At 50.5% G+C, this 18,813-nt stretch overlaps 2 protein-coding genes across 5 annotated transcripts; one reads left to right on the forward strand and one right to left on the reverse strand.

Annotated features, from left to right (window-relative positions):
- Positions 1-57: 57 nt before the first annotated feature.
- Positions 58-2,099, reverse strand: VKORC1 (vitamin K epoxide reductase complex subunit 1). The gene is made up of 3 exons (XM_043914806.1): positions 1,864-2,099; positions 949-1,058; positions 58-495 (listed from the first exon to the last, which is right to left on the reverse strand). Exons 1-3 carry the CDS (start codon positions 2,034-2,036, stop codon positions 287-289), a joined length of 492 nt encoding a protein of 163 aa, XP_043770741.1. The 5' UTR covers positions 2,037-2,099; the 3' UTR covers positions 58-286.
- A 9,854-nt stretch (positions 2,100-11,953) lies between these two features.
- BCKDK (branched chain keto acid dehydrogenase kinase) lies at positions 11,954-17,770 on the forward strand. Of its 4 annotated transcripts, none has more exons than XM_043914811.1 (12): positions 11,954-12,061; positions 14,208-14,577; positions 14,703-14,771; positions 14,867-14,977; positions 15,261-15,308; positions 15,389-15,508; positions 15,595-15,693; positions 15,887-15,960; positions 16,297-16,425; positions 16,516-16,605; positions 17,067-17,225; positions 17,318-17,770. In XM_043914811.1, exons 2-12 carry the CDS (start codon positions 14,383-14,385, stop codon positions 17,460-17,462), a joined length of 1,239 nt encoding a protein of 412 aa, XP_043770746.1. In that variant the 5' UTR covers positions 11,954-12,061; positions 14,208-14,382; the 3' UTR covers positions 17,463-17,770. The 4 variants fall into 4 exon arrangements, with proteins under 4 accessions (XP_043770746.1, XP_043770744.1, XP_043770745.1 ...); XM_043914809.1 differs by lacking the exon at positions 11,954-12,061 and adding an exon at positions 13,496-13,620; XM_043914810.1 differs by lacking the exon at positions 11,954-12,061 and adding an exon at positions 13,745-14,057.
- Positions 17,771-18,813: the final 1,043 nt, after the last annotated feature.

Raw genomic sequence — 18,813 nt, forward strand, 5'->3', positions numbered from 1 at the left:
ATCAGGGGAAGCCCAACACTAAGGTCCCTGGCAGACAGATGGCTCAGATTTGGCCAATTTATTTAAAAAATTTTATTGCTCTGAACCTTCCCTCCTTGAGCAACAGCAGGAGCTTTGGAAATCAGCCATTGGGAACAGAAACAGAGGCACTAAGGTGGAGGAAACAATGTGGCATGTTTGGTCCATTGTCCTGTGTGGGGAGTATGGTGGGGGCAACTTGCAGACTCTTCCAAGAACCCAGATGTGGCCTTCTTGGGCAAAGGTCACTCTGGCTTGGGGTGAGGGCTCAGTGCTCCTTGACCTTGCTCTGGGGTCCCTGGACCTCCCGGAAACTGAGCACCATCAGGCCCACATTGATGGCATAAGTAGTAATGCAAACAATGCAGAAATCGTAGAGCACGAAGAACAGGATCCAGGCCAGGTACACAGAACCAGCTAGAGACACCAAGGAACTCAACTTCAGTAGAACAGATGCCCAGCGGCTCTGCAGGCAACCTGTAAGGCAGAAAAGGGGCAGACGTAGCCTTTGGGAACTGGCCACTACTAGAACATGCCATGACTCCATGGTGCCACCCAGACAGCAGGGGCTACTGGGGAAAGAGCCTCTAAAATGAGCAGCTCAGACAGGCCCCACCAAGACCCTGGTTCTCCTATGTGTTCAATGATCCCTGGGACCAAACAGTGAATTTTCCTGCTGAGCTCTACATGAGATGAGAGACAGCAACCCTTGGGTTTCCCCCAGAAAGGAGTCTGTTCTAGTAAACCGGGCTCCTGGGAAGTCTCTAAGGGCCCTCTGGTTCTGACAGTAAAGACTCCTGTAAGTTCCCACCTCCTTGGTGCTCAGTGATGCGCATTTAGTTGGCCATCTGGGTCACCAAGACTGCAAGAGTTCAGGCTGGGCTGGCCAAGAGGGGAAGGGGACTGTCACGAGAGGATAAGGCCACTCACCTAACAACAACTGCAGTGTGTAGAAGATGCAACCAAATATGCTGTTGGATTGATTGAGGACACTGTCTTTGCCCAGCACATGTTCCACCAGTCCGAAGCCACGGCCCCACCTGGTGCGGGGGGGGCCTAAGTTAGGAGTGTCAACCCAGTGCCCTGAGCCCTATCCTGGGAGGGTTGTTTCCAAGAAGCCAGCTGGGCTGTCCTTCCCCATCTCACCCTCCCCCCAACCCCTACATGAGTCCAAGGGTCAGTGACCTCCGAGCATAGCCTTTCTTTGGCCAAGGCAGGATTCCATGTCACTGCCCCATCCTCCCCCATCCCCAGATCAGGCCTGGCCATGGCTGTCCCATAGGCTCTTCTTTTCATCCTAGACTTTCAATAAATCCTATGATGGTAAGGTGCGTATAACCCTTCATCTTATTCTACAGAGTTACCAGAGACTGGGAAACCAGGACAGAATCTCTCTGCCTTGGACCCCTAAATCTCCAGTGCCCCCGCCACCCTCCCCCGTCTTCTGTCTCAGGTCATCCCACAAACTCTGTATCCTCAAGCATAACCAGACCTGGCCACCTAGTCGCCAGGCACGCCCATCCTTAAGACCATAATCAGTTCCCACACTCGACCCCATCTCCCTGTGTCCTGCCCGGTCACTGTTATTCCTTGTCATCAGGATTCACATGCATCCCCTCGAATAATCCCAGTCCCCAGCACTATCTGCCCCCTTAGCTCCACACTCCTATCTTGGACACACTCGTTTCTCCAGGCAACGCTCCCTTGAGCAGCCTGGTCCCGCGCGTCCGCTCCTCGGGAACCCCAACCCCCGATTGATCTGGCAGCCTGGCTGCCATGCACACCTGGACCCCATGCACCGCTCTTACGAGCAGCGGTCCCCCAAGCCCTCCACTCTCCGTGCACCTGGAGGAGAAGACGCGCGAACAGCTGATGGCGGTGCCCACGTCGCAGAGCGCGCGGTAATCCCGGTCCCGGGCGCGCGCCGCCTTCACGTGCAGCGCGTAGAGAGATAGCACTAAGCCCGCGAGGCAGAGCGCGAGCCGCACCCACCCCGGACTCCGCCAGGTAGTACCCATGTCTTCTGGTCCCGCCCGAAGCCTCAGCCGGAAACGAACCGGCCACGGGGCAGGGGCGGGGCCAGATTTGACCTCGCCCGCTCCCGCCCCTCTAACTGAACGATTGGCCTGCTGCTCTCGCACTCCCTGATTTAATTGGTTGTTCCTATGATTTGGCAAGCGTGCTGCCGCGGTAGGAAAACAGTTGAGGAATGCTGGGACTGGAAAACCGATTAAGGGACCTGGGTATTTATGGATTTGACGGCCTGCCAGGCATGATGGGAATTGTAGTACGGGCGGCTGCAGTGCCTCAAGGGTAATGGAATCTCCGGAGTTTGACAAATAATATTAATCGGGCTAACAATATATAGCGTTTACTCTAGTCCAAGCCCTGTTTTAACTTTGGAGAATCCTGGAACTAGAGACCAGCGGATCAGGGAATCCAGGGCATACTGCGATCTGATCAAGAACCAAGCGTTTTCCCTAAAATTACCTCAAGACAGTATAGCCTCCAATCCGCCTAGTTTGCCCAGCCATTCCCTCCTGCTGCACCAGCGCCTCCTGCTGGCCGATCTCTACGTCTCTCTCCTATATTCCCAGCTCCATCAGCTTCGCCATATCCTGGACAGTATCCTAACCTCTGTTCTATTGTGGCGCCACCTGGCGAAACCTGAGCCCAGATCAACCCAACAGTCCCTCCATTCGAACCCTTTGATGGGCTAGCTGACCTCTCCCTTTCACACACAGCGTTTATTGACGAGCCATCTCACCCGGGATAGGCTTTCCGGGTGGCGCAGTGGTAAACAATCTGCCTGCAGATGCAGGAGGTGCAAAAGACGCGGATTCCATCCCTGGGTCGGGAAGATCCTCTGGAGTAGGAAATGGCACCCTGTTCCAGTATCATTACCTGGAAAATTCCATAGGATAGAGGAGCCTACCAGGCTACAGGTCGCAAAGAGTTGGACACGACTGAGCGCGCGCGCGCGCGCGCACACACACACACACACCCCCCCCTCACCTATACCTCCCTTTCCTTCCATTTGCATTGAAACTTTCCCCCCATTTTAGAAGCTGCAATAAATACCCCTTTACAACAAGTTTTTGGTGTGTTTTTTTTTTTTTTTCAGAAGATTTTACACTCTTAGCCTTTACTTCCTTCCATCTTCCTTGCTGCCCAACACAACATAAACTAGCTCCTGCCCTCAGTACTCCCCTGATAACTGGTATCATCAGGAAGCTAAATTCAACGAATATTTTTCAGTTCTTATCATGCTTGACTTCCCAACAATATTAATCCTTCCTGGGAACCCTGTCTTCCTCTGGCTTTTGTTATATTTCACTCTTCTAAACCGCCCTCCTCCCTCCCTGGCTGTTGCTTCTCAGGACCACTTCTCTTTCAGACAATGTGGTCAGTGGAATAATGGCTCTTAAAGATATGTGTGTGTGTGTGTGTGTGTGTGTGTGTGTGTGTGTGTGGTGTGTGTATTAGTTACTCGATCATGTCTGACTCTATGTGATCCCATTGACTGTAGCTCTTCAGGCTCTTCTGTCCATGGAATTCTCCAGGCAAGAATACTGGAATGGGTTGCTAGTCCCTTCTCCAGGCTCCCAAAGATGTCAGTGCCCTAATTCCTGGGACTTGTGGACATGTTAGTTTACATGGCAAATGGGAATTAAGGATGCAGATGGAATGAAGGCTACTAATCTGCTGATTTTAAAACAGATTATCCTATGGGTCCAATGTCATCACAAGGGTCCTTAAAAGTGAGAGCAGCAGAAGAGTCAGAAGGAGGTGTGATTACTGAAGAAAAGCAAAAAGAGATGCGATGTTGCTGGCCTTGAAGATGGAGGAAAGGGGTAGTGAGCTAGGGAATGTGGGTGGTCTCTAGTAGCAGGAAAAATTAAAGAAATGGATTCTCCCCTAGAGCCTGCAGAGAGGAAGTTTTTTTTCTTTTTTTTTTTTTTTGGCTTCACAATATGGCTTGCAGGATCCTAGTTCCCTAACCAGGGACCAAACCCCTGCTCCCAAAGTGGAAGTGCAGAGTCCTAACCACTGGCAGAGTCCTAATCACTGGTCCTGCAGGGACTTCCCCAGAAAGGAACTATTGCCATCCTGATTTTAGCTCAATGAGACCCATGCCAGACTCCTGAACTCCAGGACTGTAAGATAATAAGTTCATGTAGTTTTAAGCTACTAAGTGTGTGGTAATTTGTTACAGCAGCAACAGGAATCTAGTACAGAACACTATGACTTAGGCCAGTTTCTCAGCTCTTTCCACATTTTTCTGGCGTGTTCCTATTATTCATGGCTGACTTCTTCCCAAATGAGTGATCTAAGAGGGAGTAAGGTAGAAACCACAGTATCTTTATGACTCAGCCTTGAAAGTCACATGTTGTCATTTATCTTATTGGGTCAGGTCAGCTCTGTTCAATGTGGGAAGAGACTCCAGAAGGATATAAATACAGGAAGTTAGGACTCATTGAGGGCTTAATGCTGTTCAACAAATTACCACAAAAATAATGACTGAAGAAAAAACAACCTTTTTATTTTCTCTCAGTTTTTTTTTTTCCTTTAGCCATGGACTTTATTGTTTGAATATTAACAACTATTATTCTATACTCACATTTTAATTTCTTACAAAACTCTACATTCCACATTGCTAGGTCTCTTCATTCTCCATTTTATGCCACATTTTCATGTAAAGGTATTTCCCTGAATCATAATCTGCCTGATTGTGTGTTTGTTGTTATGGTTGTTGTGGTGTAGTCACTAAGTTGTGACCCCATGGATCATAGACCCCCAGGCCCTTTTGTCAATGGGGTTCTCTAGGCAAGAATACTGGAGTGGGTTGCCATTTCCTTCTCCAGGGTTTCTCTCAGTTTTTAAGGGTTAGGAATTTGATATGAGAATTTTGCCTTGGCAGTACTGGTTCACATAACTGCAGTCAGATGATGACTAATATTGGAGCAATGGGAGGCTGATAACTTGACTTCTCTCTCTCTTCTTTGTTTTTGGCTGTGCTGGGTCTTTGTTACTGCGTGTGGGCTTTCCATCTAGTTGCGGCAAATGGAGGCTACCCTCTGAAGGAGTCTTTTGGGCCTAGGAAAGAGAACAACAGTCTCAAAGGCCCCTTGCTGAATCATCTAACTTCAGAGAAAACAGAGCATAACTTTAGTTCCACCCTGATGCTCCAGGCCGGTTGCATCTATCTGGGACTTATCACCCCCTGTCTGGAAACCTTCCACCCTCTACACCCGCCCAGAAGACTTATCACCCCCTGCCCAACTACAAATGTCATCTCAACAAAAGAATACTCAAAATATCCCGCCTGATTGACATTTCCCTTATTGCTTGCACAAACCTCCCTATAAGTATGAAGCCTCCCTGATCCGTCTCGGAGCTCAGCCTGGTCGTTAGGCCGTCTGTCGCCCCTCCTTGCCTGAATAAAGGTAACCTACTTCTGTTGAGGTCGTCTTTCCTTTTCTGCCTCGCCCGAACTATACCCTACACTCTCTAGTTGCAGTGTGAGGGGTTCTCATGGCGGCTTCTCTTGTTGCATGGGCTCTAGGCTCACAGGCTTCAGTAATTGTGATGCGAGGGCTCTAGAACACAGGCTGAGTAGTTCTGGTGCAAGGGCTTAGTTGCTCTGCGGCATGTGGGATCCATCTTCCTGGCCCGTGTTCCCTGCACTGGCAGGGGGATTCTTTAGCACGGAGCCCCTGAAGAATTACGCCCCTTCCCCTTCGTGTCGCCTCAGGGACTCTCCGTGAATGCATGTAGCCACACCTCCACAGGGGCTAGTTTGGGCTTCCTCACAGCATGGCAGACTCCAGGCCACAGCAACCAGTTTCCAAAACTGTCTTCCAGGATTTCCACCTCCTGGTATACATAATGTTGTGTAATTTCTTCCCACCCTAAATAGGGCTGACCTGGCCCAATGGGATAATGAAGATATGATGGTTTATGACTCTGGAGGCTGTCATTAGCATATTGTGGCTTCCATTTTGCTCCCTCTTAGATCATTGACTCTGGGTGAAGTCAGCTGCCATGTTATGAAGACACCCAAGCAGCCCGAGGGAGGGGTCCTCTTCGTGAGAAACTGAGACTTCCTATTAACACCCCGCACTAACTTGCCAGGCATGCAAGACAGCCACCCTGGAAGTGGAGTCTCCAGCATTAGTCAAGACTTCGTATGACTGTAGTTTCAGGCAACATTTTTTTTTTTTTTTTTTATGTCCATACCATGCAGCTTTTGAGGTCTTAGTACCCTGACCAGGGATTGAAACTAAGTCCTTGCCAGTGAAAGCGCGGTGCCTGACCACCGGACCACTGGGCAATGTCTTGACCACAACTACATAAGCAACCCTGAACCGGAACCAGCTAACTCAGCTTCTCCGAGATTCCTGACCCAAAGAAACCGTGTAAGATAATAAATATTTATTGTTTTGAACTGCTATATTGTGAGGGTAATCTGTCATACAACAACAGATAATTAATACAAGGCAATCAGGGACTCCTGTGGTAGTCCAATGGTTAGGACTCTGTGCTTCCAATGCAGGGGGCATGGGTTCGATCTCTGGTTGGGGAACTAGGGTCCTACATGGCCAAAATAATAACTACAAAAAAATAAATAATTAAAAAATACAGGGCAATCAGATTGTTTATGTGACGACTCAGGTCCCCAGGAAAGGTTCTCCAGGGAACCAAGTAGAACCTGTATCATCTTTTATGATCTAGCTTAATATATCATCATTTAGTATCCCTTCCATTGTAATCACAAATCTGCTTAGAACCAATGGGAAGGAAACCAGAACTTCACCTCTTGATAGGAGAAGTGTCAAAATCATAAACTAAGAAGTTCAGGGACTTTCCTGGTGATGCAAGTAGATAGGAATCCACCTGCCAATGTCAGGGACACAGGTTTGATCCCTGGTCTGGGAAGATTCCACATACCATGGGGCAACTAAGCGCAGGCACCACAACTACTGAGCCTGAGCTCTGCAATCCACATGCTGCAACCACTGAAGCCCACACACCCTAGAGCCCGTACTCTGCAACAAGAGAAGCCACAGCAACGAGAAGCCAGAACACGGAAACAAAGAGTAGCCCCCGCTCACCTCACCTGGAGAAAGCCCGTGCGCAGTAGTGAAGACCCAGTGCAGCCATAAATATATAATTAATTAATTTTTTAAAAAAGAGAAGTTCATGTGGGCATGTGGGGTGCAGCATCTTTGGGAAATACAAACTGCCACATGAGGCAACTTTTTTTTTCCACCCACGTCTTCTCTTACTCCATACAGATTACAGCTTCTGAGCTCTGTCTGAGCCCAGATCTTGCTCCTGGGCTCCAAAGCCCATAGGCTTCTAGGACTTCTAGGACCTCACCATCTGGATATTCTCACAGGTCAATCAGATGCAATGCAACACACTCAAAACTGAGCTCCTATGTTAGTCAGCTATAAAAAGAAATGATATTGGGTCATTTGTGGAGACATGGATGGATCCAGAGACTGTCTTACAGAGTGAAGTAAGTCAGAAAGAGTAAAACATATCATTTATTAACGCATATGTGTGGAAACTAGAAAATGGTATAGATGATCTTATTTGCAAAGCAGATATAGTGGTTTAGAGTTTAAGAATCTGTCTTCCAAGGTAGGGGACCCAGGTTGATCCCTAGTCAGGGAACTAAGATTCCACATGCTGTGGGGTAACTAAGCCCTAATGCCTCAATTAGAGAGCCCGAACCCTGCAACAGAAGTCAGTGTAACAAAAAGCCCATGTGCCATCATGAAGACAGCACAACTCAAAAAACTTCAACAACCACCCCCACCCACACATAAAAACAAAAATAGAGACATAGATATAGAGAATAAATATATGAACACCAAGAGGGGAAAGGGGGTGTGGTGGGAAGAATTGGGACTTGGGGATTGACTGTATACACTACTGATGAAAAAGTGAAAGTTAGTCGCACAGTCGTGTCCGACTCTTTGCGATCCCATGGACTATAGCCTGCCCAGCTCCTCTGTCCACGGAATTCTCCAGGCAAGACTACTGGAGTGGGTTGCCATTTCCTTCTCCAGGGGATCTTCCCGATCCAGAGATCTAACCCAGGTCTCCAGCATTGCAGATAGATTCTTTACCAACTGAGCCACAAGGGAAGCCCCACACTACTGATACTGTGTATAAAATAGAGTCCCAGCTGGCTCAGTGGTAAAGAACCCGCCTGCAATGCAGGAGACATGGGAGATCCTAGTTTGATCCCTGAGTTGGGAAGATCTGCTGGAGGAGGAAATGGCAACCCACTCCAGTATTCTTGCCTGGGAAATCCCACGGAGAGATGACTGATGGACTGCAGTCCATGGGGTCACAAAGAGTTGGACACGACTGAGCACTCATGCACATAACATAGATAATTAATGAAAACCTACTGTATAGCTCAGGGAATTCTATTCAGTACTCTATGGTGACCTAAATGGGAAGGAAATCCCCAAAAGAGGAGATGTATGTATACCTATAGCTGATTTACTTTGCTGTATAGTAGAAACTAACGACATTGTAAAGCAATTATACTCCAATAAAAATTAGTTTAAAAAGATACATAAAATCTGAATGGTTTACAAAAAGCAAACTGAGCTCTTTACCTTCTCCAAATCTGGCTCTTCTCTAGGGTTTCCCATTTTAACCATGCCCCCCTGCCCAATCCACCCAAACCACTCCTCCTGACGTCTCTCTCACTCCCGGGAATTTTTTTTTTTTTTTCAATTGGAACTAATTCCTTTATTAAATAAGCTTCATTTGGGAGCTGACTGCCACAGACCTCAGGAGAAAATGCATCTTGCTTTTGCAGAGATCAACATAGGTCAGCAATGCCCAAGCTCCTCTTTCAGAGAGGTGAACCTCAGCTTAGAGGAAAGCTGAGGAGGCTTCCACACTGAAGGTGACACGGAGAAGTAATCACAGGGGAGCCAGTCCAGGAGCAAACCGAGCGCATGGCCACCTGCTGCTTCCCTGTGCCCTGCCAGGAGAGCGCTGCGAAGCAGAGGCATCCGCACTCCCGGGAATTTATGCAGACCACTACCTTGACCCAAACTATCATCAGCTCCTACCTACATAAATGTAGTAGTCTCTGGTCCCTCACCCCAACATACATTCTCCATGTAACAATCAAAGTGATCCTCTAAAAATAAAAATAAAATAAAGATGTAGTGTTTCAGCCAGGCTTTAACATGAAGTAGGGGTGATTAGTGTCTGTTTTCTCTTAGGATCTTCAAGACCCCTGCCCAGAGGGGGTCTTATCCTTCCATTGTCATTTGCACAGGCGCTAAGCACAGAGTTCAGAGTCCACTGGAGAGGCGGCCTAGCACGACCAGCACGGACAAACCTGAGATGGAGTCCAGGCCCTATGAATTTCTTCTTCAGTAGCTTTGTCACTCTGCCTCTCATCAGCTCAGAGAAGAAAGCCCAATATTTCTTTCATTGATTTAACAAATGTTTATTGAGAACCTGTTACGTACCGGAGACTGTGTTAGGAGCACAAGATAAATCAGTATAGCAGGCAAATATTCATACATTGGTCTTACATTTTAGGGAAAAAATTGAGTAATTAATATAGGAAATTCATATAATATGTTGTTGGTGATAAATGCTATGGATGAAATAAAGCGTAGAGCAGAAGAAATTCCCAGGCAGTCCAGTGTTTAGAACTCAGCATTTTTCACTGAAAGGGGTCAGGGTTCAGTCCCTGGTCCCAGCACTAAGAGCCCCAAAACCTTGAAGTCCGGCCAAATAAATAAATAACTGAGTAAAGCAGTGTGAGGGGAATGGCTGCTACTCCTGCTAAGTTGCTCAGTCGTGTCCGACTCTGTGGGACTTTATAGACTGTAGTCCGCCAGGCTCCTCTGTCCATGGGATTTTCCAGGTAAGAATACTGGTGTGGGTTGTCATTTCCTTCTCCAGGGGATCTTCCCGACCCAGGGATCAAACCCACATCTCTTAGGTCTCCTGCATTGGCAGGCAGGCTCTTTACCACTAGCCCCACCTAGGAAGCCATACTAACTAGAGGGGAATGGGGGCGATTGCAATTTTAAATCGGATTATCAAGTTGGGCTTTGTTCAACTGACATTTGAGCAAAAGCTTAGAGGAGGTGAAAGAGTAAGCTATGTGGAGGGGAAGGGTGTTCTAAACAGAGGGAACAGCTCATGAGAGGTGGAATGTGCCTAAGTATGTTTAGGGGAAAATGGGTGGGCCAGTGTAATGGGAGGTGAAGACAGAGAGGAAGAAGGGGGAAAGTTATTTAATCTCTTTTTAAAAAATTTATTTGGCTGCACCGGGTTTTAGTTGGGGCACTGCCGGAGCTGGCACACGAGATCCCACCCATGACAAGGTCACGAGGGAGAAAACCTGACGGGCAAGGCGGATCAGGTTTTCAGGGGTTTTGAAAAGGCCAGCTCACGAGATCCCACCCATGACAAGGTCACGAGGAGAAAGCCTGAAAGGCCAGGCAGATCAGGTTTTCAGGAATTTCGAAAAGCTGCCCCCGGCGCTCATCTTAAAGACGATATCTGTCTTTCTGATGCCTGCCTCAATAGACTACTCCCTAATTTCTGTGACACAGGCAGAAGGCCTTCCCTGATCTCTTCCCAAAAAAGAATCAATTTAGAACTTTAATCAATAAGTTTCCCAGGTGGTGGTATTTTATGAGATTATCCGGGGTGAAAGGAGTATTTTAATTTAAACTCCTTTGCTGGTATTTTAGTTTGTTTGGCAAATCATTTATGCCCTTGGTACTAATATGCATGATTGCTTATAATACCCTAATCATAAAATAACATAAAGAACCTGATCATATAACGGCCCTAACAGACATAGAGCCCTTCGGGGAGTGAGGAAGCCCTATTAGAAAACACAAGAAAAATTATTCTAAAAGTAGCTATTGGGTTAACATTTGCTTGCTGTGTTTTTGCTTTTAATGTGCTAAGGTTGTGTTATAGAAACCATTGTTAATATAGTTAAAGATCTAGAGAAATAAGAGCTTAGTCCTAGTGTGGTAACAATGAGATGGTTGTTAATTGTCAGCCAGGAGTGCTAGGCAGAGGCTGCCTCACCAAAGTCGCAGAGTCAGTCTGGGGTAAACTTCTTAGATAAACACAACTGACAACTTCTGCAGAAGGATTAATTTTTGTGTTAACAAGGTTATACTTCTACTCTGTACTGTTGCCCTATAAGACTGCTACCTTTCAGTTAAGGTCACCATAGATACAGAAAATAGGTTTACATTCACCTGACTTGCATAAAATGTTAATAGGCCCCAAGGCCAGAAGATAATGTACAAGACCCTCATAAACAAAGAAGTATGCAGAAAACACCCTGGTTTCGTGAAGAACAACCTGATGTAATGTTAAACTATCTTCCCCTTGGAAATGTACTAATTTAGGGTATAAAAGCCACGGTAAAAAATAAAGCACGGCCAGACTCTGCCAGACTCTGCTGCACCCCCCCCGTCTGGTCACTCTCTCTCTCTCTCTCTTTCTCTTTCTCTCTCTCTCCCTCTCAGACTTGGCCCTATCAAGGCTGGTCTCACATGTCTTCTCTCTCTCTCTTGCCGACGCCGTTCATCCTGAGGGTATCCCCTGGATCCTGCCGAGGCTGGACCCCAGCAGGGCACGGTGGAATCTTCCTTGCTGGCATGTGGGATCTCTTTCCCTGACCAGGGATTGAACTTGGGCCCCATGCATCTGGAGCAAGTAGTCTTAACCACTGATCATCAGGGAAATCTCCCGTTTAATCTTTCCGGGCCTCTATTCCGTCCTGTGAAAAATGAGGATATTAATAGTACCTACAAAAAAAACAAAAACAAAACAAAACAAAAAATAGTACCTACCTCAGAGGTACTGTTATGAAGACGAAACGAACACATGTCAATCTCTTAAACAGGGGCCTGACTGGCGGTGGCACTCGTGGAGGTGCATGTCCAACTTCCACCGCCGGGAGGCAGCAGCGAGTCCCGGCCGGGCTCTGGGCCAGCGTGCAGGGTCGGACGAGGTGAGGCCCTTCCCGGAAGTCTGCAGACTCTCTGACAGCAGCCGTCTCTGGCATTCCCGGCCACGCCGCGGCCACGTGAGCGCAGAGTTCTGGCACACTGCACGCACTTCTCTGCCTCTATGGGCACGCCGGCCTCCCACCGGGAGCATCCTTCCCTCTCCATTCATCCGCTGGCTCAAGCCCTGCCTGCCTCCAGCCTCCTCCGGCTTCACTCCAGGATAGCGCCAGGATGCGGGAAAAGAGAGTGGGAATGGTGTGGGGATGAGGGGCGAAGAGGAAATCCAGAGACTCTTCCTCATGATCTGTGCAGACTTTCCAGCCAATTTCTCAGGCAGGCCAGCTGGTGGTAAAGGGTCCAGCTTTCACTGCAGAGGGCCCAGGTTTAATCCCTAGTCACGGAACCAAGATTCCGCAAGCCATAGGTTGCAGCCGAAAAAGGGGGGAAAAAAAAAAGATAGCTTCAAAGACATCTCCCGCTTTACTTTCTTCTTTAGTTTAAATTTTTAAAATATTTAGAATCCAGGCAGTTTAAGTACACACAAACACACTGAAAAGTGTCTCTCCCATCGTCTCCTGCTTGGAAAAAAAATGTCTTTTCACTAGTCTCTCTGCGTTTGATCTCACTTATCCTAATCACTGTAGCCCAAGGGTTCTAAGGCGCAGACCGATTCCGTTAAAATCCCTCAATGACTTCTTACTACTTCAGGACAAACACAGGTCTGGTCACCTCATTCAGCCCCTCTCCTCCCAGACTCCACTTGGCTCCAGGCTCTTCTCTGTCTTGATATGTCCTTCCCATTCCAGCTCCCAGGCGTGGCTGTGTCCTACTCACACTGCAAGTGTATCAGTTGTCTATCTTTTGTCCATCAATTGTCTGTCTTCCTCTACAGGGTTCAGAAGGGTATATTAATTCAAGACCAAATCTCTCCTAGCACAGAAATGTCACCTAATCAGTGTTTGTTGCTGATATTAATTAGTAATAATATTAATAACAATAGCTAATGCAGTGTTAATTCCATGCCCAGCACTATTCTAGGCACTTTACATGTATAAATTCATGTAACCACACAACCCCAAGGTTGATACAACCTCATTTTAGCAAGACAGGAATTGAAGTATTGAGAAGTTTAAGTAACTTGCCCCAGACAGTGAGTGACTGAGCTGGGTTTTGAACCAGGTACTCTGGTTTTCTACAAATGAGTCAAGACCTTGAGCAGAAGGACCGGACCTCAGAGGGGGAATCCAGATAGCGTTTGGTCTGTGCACGTTGCATCTCAGGGTATTCTCACCCTGTCCCATTTCTTTCCCGAGGGCCCGCTTCCCAGAGAGACTAGGTAACTCTGGGGTTATTTGGGGGGTCTAGGAGCAGGGACATAACCGCCATGGGCTGGGCGCGTGGGTGTGAGTCCTCTGCTCCAAACTACAACTCCCAGGAGGCACCGGGCGCCCATAGCCCACGCGACGTCACGGCGGCAGAGGGCGCAGGCGGCGAGGCTCGCCCGGCCCCGTCGACTGTTGGGCTGTTCCGCTCGGACCCCGGCCCTGGCTCTGGCCCAGCGGTAAGGGGAGCGACCCGCGAAGACCATGCCCGCTAAGGCTTCGCATCACGCGACCGCAGCCTCCGCCTTTGCGCTGGATCGTTGGAGCGCGCGTGGAGGGCGGGGGTGGGGTGGGGGCCAGCATCTACCATATGGGGGAATCCGGGCCAAACCAAGTGACCCTGCGGAGGGAGGGACCCGGACGGGGACTCCCGAGCCGCTGCTTCCGCGCAGCCGACCTTCGGTGCACAATTCTTTGTGCCACACGTATGCAGGCCAGACCCCAGCCGGGGTCTGAAGGCGCCGGATTAGGGGTCAGCCCCGCCCCCTGAACGAGGGTGCAGCGGATCCGCGAGATCAGGGGCAAGGCTTTCGGGCTGGACTGGTTTAAGGATCCCCTCCCCTCCAAGCTACCAGATAGAGCCTTAGGTTGGAGAATAGTAACTACAGAAAGCAAGGTGATCCAGGCTCTCCCCGTGTGTGTGTTTGGGGAGGTGGTTGAAGGGGTTGGGCAGAGATGGTCAAATCTGATTATACCTGTGCTCACGTAGAGAGATGGCACCTCTGGATTCAGATCCGTACAACTCCCCCTTTCCCCACCTTGGTAGATGGCAGCTGCTCCCCGGAGGCTGAGCTGGTCAGCATCCTCAACCGGCGCTCACCCCTGAAGTCAGAGAAGAGCCCCTGCCCACCCACACCCTTCTTGCCCAGTTTTGGGGTCGCCTCCGTCTGTCGGGTCCTCAGCCCTAGTGGCCACCCAGTCCAGTTCAAAGGAACAGAACGATGATACTGGCTTCGGTGCTGGGGAGCGGACCCCGGGGCGGGTCACCCCTCCGGCCTCTCTTGGGGCCCGCACTCTCGCTCCGGGCCCGCTCCACATCAGCCACCGATACCCACCACGTGGAGATGGCACGGGAGCGCTCTAAGACCGTCACCTCCTTTTACAACCAGTCAGCCATCGACGTGGCAGCGGAGAAGGTGTGCAGCTAGGGCGGTGAGGCTTGGGTCTGGAGCTGGAGTGGGAGTCCAGGGAAGGGGTGATGCTAATATGGCCGGGGCAGGGTGTTGGAGATGCCATGCTCAAAGGCCCTCTGCCCCTCCAGCCCTCAGTCCGTCTCACTCCAACCATGATGCTCTATTCAGGCCGCTCTCAGGATGGCAGTCACCTTCTGGTAAGATTCCTGCCTCTTGTTTTGCTCTTGGGCCCTGGAGCTCTGACCCAGCCCCCCAGCCCCAGGCCTTAACTTCCCTCTTCTCTTTCTTCAAGAAAAGTGCCCGCTACTTGCAGCAGGAGTTGCCAGTGAGGATCGCTCACCGCATCAAGGGCTTCCGCAGCCTTCCTTTCATCATTGGCTGCAACCCCACTATACTGCACGTGGTGAGGTGGCCTCAAGGGGGCGTAGAGAGGACCTTAAATCAGTGTGCCCACCACCCATGGGGCAGATGGGGAGAGGGAACCAGAGTGGTAGAGACCTATCTGCCTAAAGTTTTCTGAGTTCTAGAGGACTTGGCCCCAAGCTTTCATGGAGACTTAAAAGACCGTGATGGGGTCAGAACCCAATGAACTGGGATGGATGGCAGTCCCCATAGGTGGTCACGGCTGACTGTTCTCTACCTGTGCCCAGAGCATCCTTGTGAATTCCCACACCTCTTCCTTGCAGCACGAGCTGTACATCCGTGCCTTCCAGAAGCTGACAGACTTCCCTCCGGTGAGGGCTGGGCCAGGGCTGGGTGAGGGGCTGAGAGGTCAGGGCTGGACCATCCACGCTCACAACTCTGTGGCTTGCAGATCAAGGACCAGGCGGATGAGGCCCGATACTGCCAACTGGTGCGACAGCTGTTGGATGACCACAAGGATGTGGTGACCCTCTTGGCGGAAGGCCTGCGTGAGAGCCGGAAGCACATAGAGGTCAGGGTAGCGCAATAGGGGCCCAGACGTGGTGGGGGGGTGTGCCTGGGAAAAGCACAGGGTTTCTGAGGTCCTGCTCTTTATAGGATGAGAAGCTTGTCCGCTACTTCTTAGACAAGACGTTGACTTCAAGGCTTGGGATCCGTATGTTGGCCACCCACCATCTGGCACTACATGAAGACAAGGTGGGGCGCCGGGACCTAAGACTGTCAAGTGGACCAGAGGGAACTGAGCCAGAAGCCCCCTTGGACTGGGGACCTGGTCCGCGGGCCTGGGGAGAGCCCTGGGGCTGCTTCCGTAGTCTAGAGTTTACAAGCTTTTGTTGCCCAAGGTGTGGGTAGAGGTGATCTCTGGTCCTGACCTTCTTTCTCCTACCAGCCTGACTTTGTTGGCATCATCTGCACTCGCCTGTCACCGAAGAAGATTATTGAAAAGTGGGTGGACTTTGCCAGGTGAGGCTAGAATGGGTAAGGAAGTGGACATCATCGGGCAGGGAAGGTCTGGGTCTGAGCACTTGCCCAGGATGTGGTCCAGGGCAGGATTTTTCAACTGTGGTACTGTTCATGTTTTGGGCCAGATCATTCTTTTCTGTAAGGGGCTGGCCTGTGCTTGTTAGGATGTTCAGAAGGATCCCTGGCTTCTACTCATTTGATGCCAGTAATACTCCCCAGTTGTAGCAAACAAAAATGTTGCTAGGGATTGCAAAATGTCCTTGGGAGGGTGGGGACAGAATCGGCTCCAGTTGAGACCCACTGGTTGGAGTCTGAATCCCTTGCTCCTATCCACAGACGCCTGTGTGAGCACAAGTATGGCAATGCACCCCGAGTCCGCATCAACGGACATGTGGCAGCCCGTTTCCCCTTCATCCCGATGCCACTGGACTACATCCTACCTGAGCTGCTCAAGAACGCCATGAGGTGGGCCGCTGGATGTATTGGAAGGGGGCAGATGGGAACTGAGGTGAGGCGGGGGCACCACCACCTATTGGTATTTGGCCCCTTGCACAGAGCCACAATGGAGAGTCACCTCGACACTCCCTACAATGTCCCAGACGTCGTCATCACCATTGCCAACAATGATATCGATCTCGTCATCAGGTTTGCCCTGGGTGCGAGTTGGGTGGTATGGATGCGGGTTTCTGGGCACTATTCCTGATCTGCTGAATGACCTCAAGCTTAGTGAGACTTAGTGTTTCAGGACAATCTCCAGTCCTGAGATTGCCGTGAGCTGGACATGAGTGGATCTGGGGCTAGCTGCAGGCCCCAGGGGCTTGTCTTTGTCAGAAACTGAGGGGCCCAGAGCAGTGAAAGAGTCAGAAATATGGTGCTGGGCGGAGAATAAATGTCAAGTCCGGTGAGAAGGTTTAAGCAGTCAGTGGCAGAAGTGAGGGTGGAGAAAAGTAGCTTACAAAAAGCAAGGCCCAAGAGTCCAGGTGACTACATTCCATGTTTGGGTGGGTGGAAGAGACAGGAAGGCCAACTTAGCACTCACTGTCTGCTCGGGAGGTAGTGAACCCCCACCAAAGCTGAGCCAAACCCCCACTGCCGTCATCTGCCAGGATTTCAGACCGGGGCGGGGGAATTGCTCACAAAGACCTGGATCGGGTGATGGACTACCACTTCACTACAGCTGAGGCCAGCACCCAGGACCCCCGGATCAGCCCCCTCTTCGGCCACCTGGACATGCACAGTGGTGGCCAGTCGGGACCCATGCACGGGTGAGGCCCCATTTGGCCAGAATGGAGGGGTGGGGGGACCCAGGAGACTCAAGCCTCTGAAGCCCGTGTCCTGTCCCCCTGCCCACCCCCAGCTTTGGCTTCGGGCTGCCCACATCGCGGGCCTACGCAGAGTACCTCGGTGGTTCCCTTCGGCTGCAGTCACTTCAGGGCATTGGCACAGATGTCTACCTGCGGCTCCGTCACATCGATGGCCGGGAAGAAAGCTTCCGCATCTGACCTCGCAGCCCTAGGCCGGCTGGCCTGCCCAGGCTGGGCCACACTCCCTGCCAGGACCTCCCAGGCTGGGCAGGGTACCACCCTGTTCCACACTGCTACATCTCGGGTCTTAGCACCCCAAACAGGTGGACTTACATGGAGCCAGGCACCGGCCCTCTTCCATAGGGTCCACTGCTTCCCTGCCTCCAGGCCTTAGAGGGGAGGAAGTGGGGACCCTCGAGGTCTCCCGCACCAGCTCCGTCATTCTCGTTCCTGGGGAACCCCACTTTGACCTGCTGTTTGTTATTAAAGTTCACATTTTGAATGCCCTCTCAGGCCCCGTGTGTGAGGAGGGCAGGTGAGCCTTTGTTTCTGCCCTCTTTCAGGTCCCCTGGACCCTGGGTTTAACTAGGTCATGTCCTGGTCTCTTAACCATCCTCACTGCCTGGCAGACCAGGAACAGAATTGGCCCTGAGTCTCCTGCACAGTAAATTTAACAGGAGTGGGGATGAGTTGGGCAGTTTGTGCAAAGACCTCTCATTCATTTCATTTCCCAAATGTTTCTGCCTCCCAGACAATATGGAAGGCCCAGGTTGGCCCAGCTTCAGGCCTCAGTTCCGATTCTTCCCAGCAAGTCACAGGTTATAGAGGTGAAGGTGACCTGACTGGGCACTCTTCTGAGCCACCTGATACCTAAACCTGAGTAAGGAAGGTTAAAAATACTGTCTGCGAGCTGTGCCTGCTATTACCAAGTAAAAGAACACACAGGATTGTGCCCTGGCAGGCCCCAGAGGACAGGGGAGCCCGGGTAGGGAGGGCAAAGGGCTCCAAGGAGCAAGTGGTGGTGACCCCCCTCCCACCCATCTTGCCAGGAAGGAAGAAGGCCTAAAGCCTGCTTGGTGGGACTGGTGATGGAAGTGGGGGACTGAGGGGAGACAGGAATTGTATCTGGTGGTGGGAAACCCTAGTGATTTGCCAGGCTGAAAATCTTGCTGCTGCAGTGCTGCAGGGAGGGGGAGGCTGGAGAGGCAGGTGGTAGTCAGGGTGAAAGACCTTGAAATTACAGCCCAAGAAGTGTGGGTTTTATCCTGGAGGTAGCAGGGATCCATGGAAGGGTTTGAAGCTAGGAAGGGAGGTTGGATTTCCTAGAGTGAGTTGTTCAGTCATGTCTGACTCTTTGCAACCTCATGGACTATACAGTCCATGGAATTCTCCAGGCCAGAATACTGGAGTGGGTAGCCTTTCCCTTCTCCAGGGGATCTTTCCAACCCAGGGATCGAACCCATGTCTCCCGCATTGCAGATGGATTCTTTACCAGCTGAGCCACCAGGGAAGCCCTGGATTCCCTAGAAGCACATCTTACAAAGATTTG

Source organism: Cervus elaphus, chromosome 10 (genome assembly GCF_910594005.1).
Source record: "Cervus elaphus chromosome 10, mCerEla1.1, whole genome shotgun sequence".
In the NCBI taxonomy this organism is placed as follows: domain Eukaryota; kingdom Metazoa; phylum Chordata; class Mammalia; order Artiodactyla; family Cervidae; genus Cervus; species Cervus elaphus.